This window comes from Cricetulus griseus, chromosome 7, assembly GCF_003668045.3.
Source record: "Cricetulus griseus strain 17A/GY chromosome 7, alternate assembly CriGri-PICRH-1.0, whole genome shotgun sequence".
Lineage (NCBI taxonomy): Eukaryota > Metazoa > Chordata > Mammalia > Rodentia > Cricetidae > Cricetulus > Cricetulus griseus.
The window spans coordinates 51,138,400-51,153,562 of record NC_048600.1 but is presented as its reverse complement, the minus strand read 5'-3'; the positions used below and the strand labels follow the sequence as shown (position 1 = coordinate 51,153,562).

The window sequence follows — 15,163 nt, the reverse complement described above, 5'->3', positions numbered from 1 at the left end:
TTACCATGGGCCATAGCCTCTCATTAACCCTTAACAACTCTAAAGGAGTGATATCTTGCAGGCTCTGTTTTGTAGGTGAAAAAAATTATGGCATGAAGGGCTTGTGCATTTTGCTTAAAGTTCATGTACCCAAGGGTGGAACTGAGATTCAAACCCACACAGTTCAGACACAGACCCTAACTGTTATAGCTGAGCCTGCTTCACAGAATCCGCACCTGCAGATATAACCTAACTGCAAACTGGGAAGAAATATGCATCAGGGTTGAACACAGGTGGAAGTTTTTCTTGTCATTACTCCCTAATACCATGTAACAACTATCAGTACAGCACCGACATAACATAGAGATGATATGGAATATTCCAGAGGATTCTGTAGGTTGCATACAAATACCGCACTGCACCATTTCACATACAGGCCCTTGAGCAGCTGAAGATTGTTAGTGTCTGAGGCAGCTCCTAAAACCAAACCTTGGCAGATTTTAATACAGAATGACTTGTATTGCTGCAGGCTGTCCTGATGTTTTAGTCACAGCAGGCATACTGAAGGACCCCATACTCCTTGATGATACAAGTGACATGGTCTACACCTCTGACCTCTTCCTTGTCTCTGGAGACCTTCATCACCACTTCACCTTCTGACTCCACAATGACCAGTCAAGACCCCAGTCCTCATGTTCTCCCCAACCCACCTTCTTTAATACCCTAGTCTTCACTTCCGAACCTCAGTGATGACCCCAGGTTACCTGGAACTCAGGGCTCTCATGAGATACGCAAAAACATGGCCATTTCTGGGCAAACCAGGATGATTGTTGAGCCTAGTGGAGAACAGATCTGTGGAGTCTGTCCAGCACCTGAAGTCAGAATCCTGCCTCTACCTCCATCTGCCAAGTTACTTCTCTGTTCCCTCTACTTTCTCATGGGGGTCATACAAATACAAATACCTACATTACCTACACCAAGGCTTATTGTGACCAAGTTGAATGACCTCATATGAGTAAAGCACCTGGGAGTGTTGCTGTGATGGTTTGCTGCCATTGTCATGGTGTAAAATACTTCCTAAGAACTATAGTTTCTGTCCTGGAGCAGATTCTTTGCCTGGCCCTTTGTAACACCTCAAAAAAAAAAAAAAAACAGACACTTTATATTTTCTTATGTTCTTGCAATTGTGCTAGCTACAACAACAAAAAAAACAGTAATTGATTGTTGGCCTGATTTTACATTAGTTTAAAGAGAGCCATCAGCCCTCCAGAAGTAACAAGTCCGTGCCCACAGGCCTCCTAGGCGTTATTTGTATTTGTATGACCCTCCTGTGGCTATCAGGTTGCTCGGTGGGTGTAGAATTGGATGGTCAAAAATAACAAATAAGAAATCAAAGTCATGCCTGTCCCTATTTCCATACCAGTAGGTGCCACATTCATTATTTGCTGGACAGCTGTGGGAATGAGCGGCACAAGGTAAAACAACTTGATCATCCTCCAAGAAGCAAATTAAACCATTGGACTCTCTTCTCATTGTCATCCCTGCCTTTGTGTGACTCTTGTCACCCTCTTAATCTACCAATGTGCCTTCTCTTCTGCCTCTCTGGGTGTTCAGTCTGTCTCTTTCAGTCAGGAGCTATCTGCTTCTTACAGGTTTTGAGGCAGAGTTCCACACTGGCATGCACACACAGCCCCTGCCACAGCCTGGGTTTGGACCCTGTGCAGCAAGCAGCTGCTGCTTCTGCTGGGGAAAGGATGGGCCTTCCAGTGCTTGGGGTGTGGCCTGCAGGAGGCTTTTCCTTTTACCTGGCTGGTGAATCAAGGGCATGATAAAACAGCAAAGAAACACAGCCTGGGTTTCTTTCTTCATGAATTCATCAAACAAATATCTTTAATGCTAACCACTGGGGTGAGCACTGGGAATCCAGCCATAAACAACAGAGCCAAAGTCTTTCACGCAGGAGGCATTGAGAAGCCCAGGAAGGAGGCCATTAAACCACTAGTTCTTAGGCTTCTTTGTACAATAGAATATTCTGGAGAGTTTATAGAGAAGAAAAAAAAAGAGCTGGGAGTGTAGCTTGGTGGTGGAGCTCAACTTAATCAGCAGGGTCCTGGGTTCAATTCTAGTACCAAAGGAAGAAAGAAAAAGAGGGGCTGGGGCTCAATGGATGACTTTCACACTGTTCCACATTTGGGATGCAAGCATGAGGACAAGGGTTCAGATCCACGGCACTCAGGTGAGTGCAGTAGCTCACCTGCAATCCCAGGACTTGGAAGATAAAAACAGAGGACCTCTCCCTTGCAGCAAGCTACTTAGCTAGACTAACAGAATCAGTGAGCTGGGTTTAGTGAGCAACTCTGCCTCAATATATAAAGCGAAAGGTGACCAATGAGGAGCCCTCACATCATCCTTCGGCCTTCACAAATTTGCATGCATCACACACATGCATGGTGCTCACTCAGGCGTATGAACATGCATACATACATCCACATACACTACACATACATACACATGCAAGAAAGAAAAGGGAAGAGAAACAGAGAGATACTGATGCCTGGGTCTCCCCTCCAGAAAGGTGCAAGTCCCTCTGGAGATATTTTACTGACTGAGCCTAAAGGAAAGGTATATGCAGCCAAGCTGAAGCCTACTGCTTTAACAAAGGCTGAACTAGTAGCATGATAGGTGTGAGCAAGGAAAAGAGAGTGCTATGAAGGGGAGCAGGAAAACCACCCCCTGACAGGATGATCCTAATGAGCCAGAATGAGTGGCATTGCTGGAGTGGATACAGTGAGCTTAGTGTAGGGGGAGAGGTTTCCAGGAAGCCCCAAAGAAGGATCCATATTCCAGAGGCCCAGAGAGCAGAGGCAAAAGGAGAAGAGAAACGGCTAACTACCAGGTCAGATGATGCATGCCTTCCGGGCCCTGTTTGGGGCTCAAAACTTAGTTCCAAACTGATCTTCACAGGACAGGCATTGGGGCTTCTGGAGGGCTTGTTATAAAGGAGGGTGGGTAGCCAGCCCACCACAGGCTGACTCAGTACTGAAGGATAAAATCCAAGCTGATGCTGCAAGTGTCAGGACTGTAACCCTACAGTGAGAAGCTATTCTTTATCTAGTTCAGTAGACAAGTTTCTAGATCAATAGTGAAGCCCCTGTAAGATCATCAGCAGGATCTTGTCAAAAATTAGTATGTGTTTTACCAATATTAGTGTTCAAACTCCAAGGCCAGTAACCAGCACCCAGCATCCTCCCTTTGATGGGTAAAGTGGACTAGGGACCAGTAATGTTCTGGGAAAGAAAGCACAAGCTCCAGTATCCCCGGAGCAGCTAGGGGATACTGACTCCATCTGAATTCACTCAGTAATGACCAGGAGTTCCTGTCCAAAAAGAACTTTTCCCCCATCACTATTGCCTACCTTCTCAGTCTCCTCCTCCCATGACCTCAACTTAAAAAGAGCTGGAACGCATTAAGAACCAGAAATTCCAGCACACTAAAAAGTAAGATGTATCTCCATTTGCCTTTTTTCCCCAAGTGGAAAAGCATCCTGTTTACTTTTTTTCAAGTTCATCACTTTTTCTGCAGCCACAGCTGAGCCTGCCACGTGCCTTTTCCCACACAGACAGAAATGATGCTGATGGTGAGAATCCAGGTGCATCCAGACACGTGCAACAGACAGCTGAATCCAAATTCCTATCATCTTGTGGCTGATCTGCTGCTTCTGTGGCTGCTGGCAGAAAGGGGAACAATTTCTGCCTTCTGAGCAAAAGCTACTTCCTCCTCTGCAATAGACCATGTCAAGGATGCTGGCTCTTCCTGGGTCTCACGTGGCACTGTACCTGCTCACATGTCTGCAGACCCTCAAAGATACACAGATGCTGTTGAAACAGAGAGAAACATCTGTCTCTCGATTTTCCATGTCTGCTAGCAAAGCGGGAACAGCTGTTCAATTGCAGGCTCGTGGCAGCACGTCCATTCCACTGTGTACCTAGAAGTGGGGTCCCCACACAGCTCTCACCTGACGTGTGAGTGATCGAGGATAGCCTTACTGTTCCCCAGGGACTAGGATGCTTCGTTGCCAACCGGTTTTCTAAAATCAGTTGCAGTTTTCCCCCAGAGTACGTCTCACAGAATCTCTAGTGTTGCCATTGCTATTTAGTGTAAGTGGCGATTTAACTTTAGCAATCCCTGCTCCCCAACACCTCTGCTGTCCTCGACTAGAAAGAGTTCTGGAATGTAAGGCATGTTCTTACAAAACATCTTCCCTGAAGCCACAGATGTGCAGTACCAAGAAAACAGTGATATTTAAACAGTTTTCAGGGGAGAGGAGATGATGTCCCTACTTTAGTTGACATTAAAACCACAATTCTTGGGGCTGGAGAAATGACTGTCAACAATGCACCTGCCACAGAAGAAAGCGAACTTAAGTTTAAACCCAATGCACCTAAGTGAAAAAGCCAGGCAACGCACTGCACATCTGTAACCCCAGCAATAGTGGAAGGAGACAGAGGCAGGAAAAATCTCTGGGTTTTGCTGGTCATCCAGTCTAGTCAAAAACTGAGCTCCAGGTTCAGCGAGAGACCCTGACTATAAGCATAATATGGAGAGCAGATAAGGAAGATGCCCTATGTCCACCTCTGATCTACACACACACACACACACACACACACACACACACGCATGCATTAAAAATTAATTGGAAAATGGAAAGTGAAACTCTTAAGAGAAAGGACATACTTATTTCACTGGTGCTTCCTGCCTTCAAGGTTGTCTTCATCATCTATGGATTTTCTCCTTTAGCCCAGCCTCTTGCTGGCTTTCTGGGCTGTAGCCCTAAGAATGAGAACATCGAAGTACATAATAAAAGCACACTCTGAATACTAGAGGAATTTCTACTTTGTTTAAAATTTGAATTAATATAAGCTCTCGGGTTTTTGTGATCTGGGAGTGAGGGGTAGAGAAGGGGCTTGCACTTCAGGCTATACTAAAAGAGCCTCCCAGTAATGAGAGTAGCATCTGTGACAACTGCATCAACACTATCAGCAACGTGGTCTATCAAATGAGCACTTGTGATGCCCAAAACTCTGCTAACGCCTTCCTCTGGCGTATTTTGTGTAACACACCCAGTGTCTATTTAGAGTAAGTATTGTCATCATCTAAAGTAAGTCACTCCATTAACAAACATTTATTGTCTGGGAAGCATCAACTACCCTCTAGACCTTGAAACTATCTCAGTGGACAAAGGAGACAGAATATTACCCTTGAAGACGTCATTCTGTTGAGAAAGACAGTATATAATATTAATTGGTGGTGGGGAGGAGACATAATAGCATCACAAACAGGCTGGTTCCAAAGATTCCAGAACTTTCTGCCCCCAAAGTTATGGTTTCCCCCTCAATTGTAACGGTTTTCCTTGTGGTCTCTTGAACTGAGCAGGGAGGTGTTATTCTGCTGCTGCTTTCTTTGTCATCTGTGTTTACATGTAGCCTGTTTGTGTTCTCGCTTGCCTTTGCTGCATTGCAGCGCATCTTCTCCGGTGTGCTTGCTGGTCCATTAAAAGCCCATTCATCCATCCTTCCTTCCCAAACAGTATTAGCCACTTATGTCTACCCATAAATTGCCACACACTGCAGAACATGTCTTGATGCTGTTTTAGAAAAGTGTTTTTATGGTAATTATAGCTGTCTTCAAATGCATTTACGCTCCCCTTTTTTTCTGGGCCCTAGACATTATTTTGCTAATGACTAACTTTTGTTTAAGTCAAAAAGCCTAGCTGGTAGCTCTGTCAACAAGACCTTGTTCCACTTCTTTTTTCCAGTGGTTGGGATTTATATGTAAAAACGTCTTGGAAACTATTTCATTTCTACTGGCCCTGCTAGTTTCACTCAGACATCATTCATTCATTCATTCATTCATTCATTCATTCATCCATTCATTTGTTCCCTTCAACTATCCATTGAGTACTGCAATCCAACAGTAAATAAGTTAGAGATGGTCCCTCACCTGGCAGGTGAACAACACAATAGCAGTGCCCACTGAGGACTGATAAGTTCTAGGAATACCATTCAAATTGTAGTTAGTGACAAAGTCCATAGTCATTATGATACTCTTGCAACAGGTTATAGGATGGTTACATGGCCTAGCACACATCAATTGCGTGCTGGTTAATAATGATAGAGTGATAGGTAGAATAATACAAAGGAAAGGATGACGTTTCTAAAAGGGAATGGCTGCCCAACAAGGATATGAAGCCTGGGTTAAAGTTGAGGAAATGGGAAAAGGAAAAACAAAAGTTATCCAGCTTCCATGTGGTCAAAACCTAACATGATGCTGAGACAAGCCAGTATGATGGAAGCCAGTTCAAGAGGGTCTCAGAACCACATTAAAGACCTAACCCAGGGCCAGTGGAAAGCTGCTGTGCTTTCGGCAGTGTCCAGGATGGAGAGAAAATAGGCAGAATAATGAGTTAGGCATCTGCAGGAGTCCAAACCAAGATTAACATAATACCAGCAGGCAGCAGATTCTGAGATATTTAAAAGGAAGGACAGGTGTAACTGTGTGTTCCTTTTTTTTTTTTCTTTTGCATTAAATTTTGAATTAGTACAGGAAAAGTTACCTTTATTTTTAAAAGAGGCTTACTAAGTCCACAGCATTAGATGCTGAAAGTTTGAATGCTACATGTAGACTCTGGAAAAGAATACCCATTGACTGTGCCTCTCTGTAATATCTTAAAGCAGGAAACTACAGAAAAGCTAAGGTTGAACTGTGCTTCGTGAGGGCACTTCCAATGACCTAAGGACCTCCCTCCAGGCCCCATCCCCTGAAGGTTCCACAAATCTCCCACCACCAGACTGAGGATACAACTTCCAAAGATGGACTCTTGGGACACATCCAGGCTTTATCCAACTGTAGCATTTCTTCTGACCTCAGAATTAAGAGGAAAATTTAGCAGTGGAGATTGGAATTACCTACAAGAGATGAGAGAAGTTGTGAAAGGGGAGAGTGACTCCAATGCTTGGGTCTTGGCTGTGGATGAATTCAGGAGCAGTTCATGGATCAAGGAATCAGTTTAGAGAGAAAAAAAAGGAAAGAGATTGAATTTTCTTGATTTTGAGATGCCCAGGAGTGAACAGATGGGACTTTTTTGAGGTGACAGCTGGAGTCCAGGTCTGGAGATGGGAGGACTAGAGTTGAAGATGGGGCATCATTAGAGTCTAGCAGTGCGGCTTTGGTTTATGTAGAGATTACTGTGTGCATCTGTGTCAGCATAGGATGTGAGATGACATGTTACTAGTATCCCTGCAAGCTTTTCCTGAGAAGGAGATTACTATGTTGGAAAGGACATTTCCTTCTACCTTTTCGTGGCAGCTGGAAGAGATACAGAGGGATAGGCGGAAATGATTCCAATCACTCAAGCCCTCACTGTTTGTCTGAGACCAGGTGAGGCTCTGTGAACCAACAACCATGTCTGAGAGCAAATGAAACCAGGGTTTTCAACCTCAGGACTGTTGATATTTGAACCTGTATCATTCTTGCAGAGTGGGGGTGGGATTCTCCTGTGCCTTTGGGAGGTTGATCAGATCAGCACCCCCCAGCCTCAACCTATGACATTTCAAGTGCCATTACCCCTAAATATGACAAGCAAAAATATCTCCAGACATTGCCAGATATCCCCCAGAGAAAGGGAGGGAAATCTTTTCTAAATCCTGTGTTAAGAACAACTAGTCCAGAGTCATGATAGAACCTGAAGGCCCCAGGCAGCCATCAGTTCTCTCTAGTCAAAGAAATAAGCACCCAAACAGAGGAGCCTTCTGGGAGTCTAAACCAGTCATTTAGAGGCAGGCACTCAAGGAAATCCAAGATCCAGCCTGAAACTGGGAGGACTCCATACAATAATTTATTGGATGCCCAAGTATGAGCCCATAAGCCAATTCCAACTTCAGTCATAGAATCCTCTCCAGAGAAAAGCTGCCACCTGATGCCCATTTACCCTCCAGACTAATTACTTCCTAGGTTTTGTTTTTCCTTAAGCAGAAGCTGGCTTTGCACTTTACAAACACAAAGAATCACCTCCTCCTCGGAAGGCCACCAGCAGAATGAACTTGTTCTAGGGCTAGCTTGGGGTTGCCTAGCAACGCCACGCACCTACCAAGGCTGCTTTCTTCCTCTTCAAGCTAAAAGCAAAGTCCTGTCCATTAATTCCCAGCTGCCCTGAAACTTCTCAGAGATTTGCCAGCTCCCCACTGTTCGTGTTTTCATCTTCCTCGTAGGATGTGGCGAAAACTCGCTACTCTGCCCTGTTTATCTCACTTCAGTTGGTCAGAATGAAAAGAGTAGGGGGGAGGCCGCGTTCCGTAGAGGAGCATACATATTTGGAGCACATATCTCTGACTGACATGCTGGGGCTCTTGGCAAATTTAAATTTTATGTGGTGGACGTGGGTTCCCTACACAATGAGCCTTCCATTGAGGCTCCGGGCGTGATTTCAGGGAGACATGAGGCCTCAAAGTAGCTAAATAGCAAAGCACACAAACCAGAGACCATGCTGAGAAAATGTTCAGAGGTCTGTCATTTAGTGCATGCTCTGTGATCTCTTCCCCCACACTCTTTTGGTAGTAACTGTAAGGCAGAAGAAGGCTGCAGATTGGCCATGATCTCTTTTCCCTGAGGACCTGTCCAATGTCCTTGGGGCTTTCCTTCCCAAGTTCCATCTTGTTCCCACGGAAGTGTGTATGGCACATCTTGGGAAGTGAAGAAGGCTTTCCTTGCAGCACTGTCTCAGGATGTGAACAGGAGGGACATCAGTGGTTCCCCAGACAGGGCCACAGTCACCTCATTGGTAAGGAAAGGTGCGGAATCCTAACCTGGACTTTGTAAGGGCAGGCGTGGAAACCAAGGTGCCTGTGCACACTGCCAGGATTAGCACCAAGTCAGACTCCCTGCTCTAGTCTCCTTGCTTCCCCTCAGCACTACTACCTACCAGAGACTATCCTGGAAGAACTTCCCTGTTGTTCACCCTCCTCACCCTGATCCTAATCTGCACAGGATGGGAGGGAGCCAGCAGAGACTGACATTTCCTAAAGCAGTCAAACACAACTGGGAGCCCTCAACCTTGCTCCCTAGGAGGTCTCTATACTCACACCAGCCACTGCCACATGTGCAAACTAGGTTCACCCACACAAGCGGTGCTTGAGAGAAGAGAAGCAGGGTGCAAGGTGAAGACCTTTGGAATGCCTGGGAGAGATGCACACTTCAATTCACAGGTTCCAGGCCAATTATGGCTGTCATCAGAAAGCGCTTTGATCCAGTCAGGCCTGCATTGGTGTAGTTTAAGAACAGATCTAGAAGTGGAAGTGGTCACAGAGGGAGAGAGGGTTTTCAAGATGTGCAGATAGTTAACCTACAGGGACAATTAAATTAAACATCATTGGAGTGTATTTAAATGGAGCAAGAAAATATACCTCCAATTGCACAACTCCGTAACGTTCCCAGGTGTCATTGCACTGTGAGGTGTACATCTACAACAGGTAAATTTTGCTGTATGCAGATTATGCCTCGATAGAACTGCTCAAAGAAAGAAAAATGAGAAGATACCTAGAAAATCTTGACAGCAAGTAGGTCTTCTGCATGTGGGCACATGCCACAGGTCCTCTGCTTCTCTCAGTTTCCCAAATGGCCATGGTGGCTTGGCTGGCAAGACTCACCCCATATCATCTTCCCATTTCTTCTCACCCAGCTCCCTTTCCCCAAGTTCCGGGTGAGGGAGTTTAGGCTACAGTTGCTGTGGGTGCTGGAGCATTTAGCAAATAAAATAAGCTGCCAATTTCACACACAAAGGAATGGGTGGAAGAAAAGAGAGCCATAAAATAAGAACTGCCCTGATTCCACTGCTCTTCCCCTGCGGACACAGATATATCCTCTATGATGTCCCCAATTCATGGCACCCAGCACCTACCCCTCCCTTGGCCTTTAAATCCTGCTCTAGTTTTAAATCTGCCATAAATAGGTGGTGATAAGCAGCCAACGTTTTGAAGTGTCCCTTAAAGCTATTACAAGGATAAAAAAATAGCCCAGCAGAGCCATCCAGCTCTTTCTTGGTCACAAGAAGCTCTTGAAAATCATATGTAAATCTATCTTTAAAATTCTGCAAGATGGAGGACATTTTGACTCTGGGATTGTAGGGAATTTTCTCTTGTGTGCAGAAGGCATCAAAAAGAAAGAGGGAAATAGAAAATGAAAGAGGGAGAGAAAGAAGAAGGAAAGGGAGGGAGGGATGAAGGAAGAAAGGAAGGAAAGAAGGAAGGAAGGAAGGAAGGAAGGAAGGAAGGAAGGAAGGAAGGGTAGATAAGATGGGTAGCCTTTTCTCAAGATAGCACACATCCTGAGCCACTGACTGGAAATCACAGGCAGCTAGTCCAGTTGTCTGGGATGTGCACTGAATTCCCTCCCCACTCTGGCAAGATTGCTCTGACCCCTGCACCCAGGTCAGTTGTCACTGGGAAACCCCTGCATCTATGCCCCCACTCCGTCTTGCACCTGCATGCATGGCCGGCTTCCCCTGACTCTGGACAGCAGGTATGGGCCCCACTGTGAGGCTGGCCCAGTGGCTGCTGCAGGCTTGCTCCCCCTCTGCATGGCTCCCCTGCTTCCCCAGCGAGGCCTCACGTCCCTCCTTCTCATTCTCTCCATTTCTCCAACCAGATGGCTGCCCTGATTTGTGCAACGGTAACGGGAGATGCACACTGGGTCAGAACAGCTGGCAGTGTGTCTGCCAGACCGGCTGGAGAGGGCCCGGATGCAACGTTGCCATGGAAACCTCCTGCGCTGATAACAAGGATAATGAGGGAGGTGAGCAAGTGTCTTCTAATTCCCATCCCCTCAAGAACAGTGTTGTATGTGCTTTCGTCATGAGTTGTTCTCCTGAAAGATCTCCTCCATACTATTTTCAATTGTTGTAATGTTTCCTTTGAAGCAAACACAGTGGAGAGCACACATCCTTGGGCCAGGAAGACACAAACTGGGGTTTGGTATTGACTTGGTATTCTCAAATATCCATCACTGCAGAGAGGTAGCTGGGTTCTGGTTATTGCGTTGAGTGTAAATAGTCCTGCTAGACCTTTCAGGGTGACCAGTTATGGTCAGCGACAATGGTGATGACAGTCGAAGTCTCATACTCCACTGGGATGTCATAATCCATGTGCCCCTTCATTCTTATAGCCTTGTGAGATGTCACTTTACAAATGAGGCAACCAAGACCTGGAGAGCAATTACATTACTACTAAAGACAATATAGTATGAAACCTGGACTCAAACCTAGCTCTGGGACCAAAGTATATGTACTAAGCTGTGGTTACCCAGCTATAGCCTGTGAGCCAAATCCAATTTGTGAGGGAAAAGAAAAGGTTTTAACATTTTCTTGATGGCTGAGGGGAAATAATCTAAAGAATATTTTATCGTATGGAAAAATAGAAGAAATTCAAACTTAATTGTCCACATTTATTTTTCTAACTACTTTACAGGTGGATATATATATATATATATATATATATATATATATATCTTGATGAGTTTGGGAGTATACATACACTCACAAAAACAGCAGTATGACTGAGGCCATAAGCATGGCCATTGCCACTCAAGGTTCTCTCCACCATCCTTATTCTTATTTTCCACAGGTGAGGTTGCCATCTGCCCTCTTAGCAAATTTTAAGTATACAATACAGTATTTTTAGCTATAGACACTATGCTTATGGCTTAGCAGATCTCACAAACTGTCTTATCTTGCATGGTGAAGCTTTAAACCCTTTAACCTACACCTTCCTTTGTATTGGAATATGGTAGTGTTCATTTGTTTATGTTAATTTGTAATTTGTTAACATGTCTTTGTTTCAGTGTGTGTGTGTGTGTGTGTGTGTGTGTGTGTGTGTGTGTGTGTGTGTGTGTGTGTATAAGAGAAGGGGAACATTTGTGCCATGGCATACTTGTGGAGGTCAATGGATCACTTATGGGAGTCAGTTTTATCCTCATGCCCTGTGGATTCCCAAGAATAAAATTCAGGCCATCTGGCTTGGAGGCAAGTGCCATTACCCACTGGGCCATCTCATCTGCCCTTGTTTATATTTTTTTGTACAGCTATACCTTGTACTTAACGCTAACCATGGAGCTAAGTGGATCCAACATAGTGAGACATGACACTGCTATCTATATCCTTTACAAGATAGGTTTGGCAACCTCTTTTCTGCCATCCAAGTACTGACCCAGCCACAACCCTGCTAGTTTCTGAGACTAGGTATATACAGGTGGCAAGGCTGAGGACTACCACCCTGGTCTGAACCTCTCAGCTGACTCTTCTAGAACACATTCCATTGTAATGATAGGGCTCAGAAGCTAATTAGGGTTGCATTAGCATGTGGGTTATATAATGTCCTAAATTCATTTTTGTTGTTGTTTTTGTTTTTGTTTGTTTGTTTGTTTGTGGGGGTTGGTTTTTCATGACAGGGTTTCTCTGTGTAGCCCTGGTTGTCCTGGAATTCACTCGGTAGACCAGGCTGGCCTCAAACTCAAAGACCCCTCCTGCCTCTGCCTCTGCCTTGGGAGTGCTGGGGCTAAAGGCATGTGCCACCACCTCCCAGCTTCTACTAGTTTCTTACAGCTGAGGTAGCAAACCTCTTGTGAAGACATAACCAGAGATCAGTAAATTAGGCTAGCCCTGATCTCACAGAGATCTGCCTTCCTCTGCCCAGTATCCTAAGCTCAAATACTGTGTACTGTCCATAAGATCAGTGTGTAGGTGTATGGCCTACCCCCATCCAAATGACTCACATGTCAGAGTTCATGTGAAGTTGAAGTTGTTTCAGGGGTTGAAGGATCTACAAGGGCAGTTATCTGACCTACCAAGGAAGTTTATGATCCCACTGTGGCAGTCAGAGAGTATGTGTGTGTCACCATCCTGCATCAAAGCCACCCCTGTTTCATGTCCACTGGAGTCAGCTTCAGGTGTCCAGAGTAGGATGCAACCTGGTGAGAAACAAATGAGAATATTAGACATTCTATTTATCTTTTCCTCTTTCTTCATTCCCCTAATGGACGTCTTGCGATTTCCATAACGATTGGATTGCATTTGTGTACATAGATAATTTATGAATAAACAGACATACTTACACTGACACGAGCTCATGATCAAAGAATTTCACAGGCCAGATGCTCCAGTGGCACAGTCCTTCGTTCATTTTCTCTGTCCTGATACAAAGCCAGAATAGGAGCCACTCAGTTTCATTTTTTAGCAAGGTGAGGCATAAGCGCATGAGGCCTTTTTTTGAGAGTCGAAATCCAATGACTTTTTGCTTCTGCCTCCCTGGTGATTTCACTGAGCACCGTGGTTGCTTATAGATCAGCTCCTTCTGCTTCCAAAAAGGAGCCGCTTGCCTGGCTCCCTTCCCTGTTGGGGTGTCAGCAGCTGAAAGCATAGCAAATTGCTGGAATGTGGCACATAGAAATGAAAAGAGATCCATGGCAGTCAGAGTCCCCAACAGGACCTGTGCCATCTACCCCTCTCTCTGTCAGCATCGCCCTGTCCCTGGCTCTGGACCTGAGGCACCTGATCCCCAAGCTGAAGGGCTTGCCTGATAGGCACAACTTAGGATCCCTTGAAGAGGCAGAGCCTGCTGCAAAGGCTAGGACAAAAGCAATGAGGCCGTGATTATGCTAAAGACAATAATGGCCTTCTTATGGGAACTATTAAAGCAATCTCCCAAGGAAGTAATTAACCACCAAGAAGAAAGTCTCTGCACTGTGTTTATAAAAAGAAACTCCCAGTCAGTTCAGAGCTGCTTATGTCAGGTGAGGGGGGTAGACACCCGTTCTCTCTCACCTGGCGTAAGCAATTCACAATGAAGTGAGTTCTTTTTTTGGAGGAGATGCCTCGGCACAGGGTATTCTTTCTGTGGTTAATTACTTCCCTGGGAGGTGTGCTAAGCACTTTGCTGTTTATTGATAAATACTAAAGTTCCTCTCAACAACCCCAGACCCAGGGGCAGTGAACTCACTGCCTCTCTCAATGCGTGTTTGGGGGGTGGTTGCCCCTGGTTCTCCTCCGCCTCTGGAGTACCTGGTTCGGTCCTATGCTGGGAACCTTCTGAAAGGACTGTGTACTTTAGAAACCTGGCATTGGGTCAGAGAGGCATCCAAGCAGAACACGAATGCCGGCCCGGGGAGCAGCTGCGAAGAACACACTGGTCATAAATCTCATGAATGGGGGAGATAATAGAGAGTGCTTCCAAAGGGAAACTGGAAAAGGCCAGTCCTTCTCCATCCCCAGACATCTGTGGTGGGGGGAGGATCCTCAATTTAAAGTGATAGGGTTTTTGGTTTGTTTGTTTTTTTTTTTAATTCTAAACTGAGACTGAGATGGTAATAAATACAAACACAGATAGAGACATTTGAAGTTTTTTACTGACTTTATCAACTGGGGTTGACTTGAATCCCCTGTACAGTCTTTCTATTCCTTAGCAGATCAGAAAGGACCTAAAGGATTTGATTAAACCCTGGTGACTGAGACATGACCCCATCCCTGAGTTTCTGAACTCATATGTCTGTGGTAAGGTACAAGAATTTGAGTGTCTAGTAAATTTCCAGGTGCCTCACATGTAGGTTCCCTTTGAGAGCCACTCTCCTAAAACATCCATTTTCCATAATGCCTTAATTTCTCTCTATATGCATCTAGAAAAGTACCAGATAAAATTGCTTCTTTTGAAGATCTGAGGGAAATTTCACAGAATATACAGTGTTTTCTGTATTCTTTGGTATTTAGCTGAGAAACCCTGTCAGAAAAAGCCACCTCAAGGTGTCCCCACAACATACATGATGACCCCATACCTCTAAATTCTCATCACTTGCTACAACACTCACGAGCCACGTGACTTCTCACATAACCTCAGACAGCAATGGTCAGTTTAGAAGGGACAAGCTTTGGGTGTCATTGTTCCTGCCCCCCCCAAAAAAAAGGAAAAAAGTGGAGACAGTTCACATACAAACTGGCCACAGACTGTCTTTTTAAAAGAGAGAGATCTTCACTTGAACCACTCACCCCAATTTGAAAAAAGGGAGACTCAGAGAAATATTTTTGCTTACAGGAGACAAATACCAGCTCATTAAAGTCTGAGAATACACACAACATGTGTGCCAAGTG

The 15,163-nt window shown here is 45.0% G+C and overlaps 1 protein-coding gene across 2 annotated transcripts in view; it reads left to right on the top strand.

Moving 5' to 3' along the window:
* LOC113836627 (teneurin-2) overlaps window positions 1-15,163 on the top strand; it is a 934,552-nt gene that overhangs the window by 827,831 nt on the left and 91,558 nt on the right. For both annotated transcript variants that reach the window (XM_035448193.1, XM_035448194.1), the window contains one exon: window positions 10,678-10,824. In XM_035448193.1, the coding sequence (XP_035304084.1) occupies window positions 10,678-10,824 (147 nt within the window). The remainder of the gene's footprint in view (window positions 1-10,677; window positions 10,825-15,163) is intronic.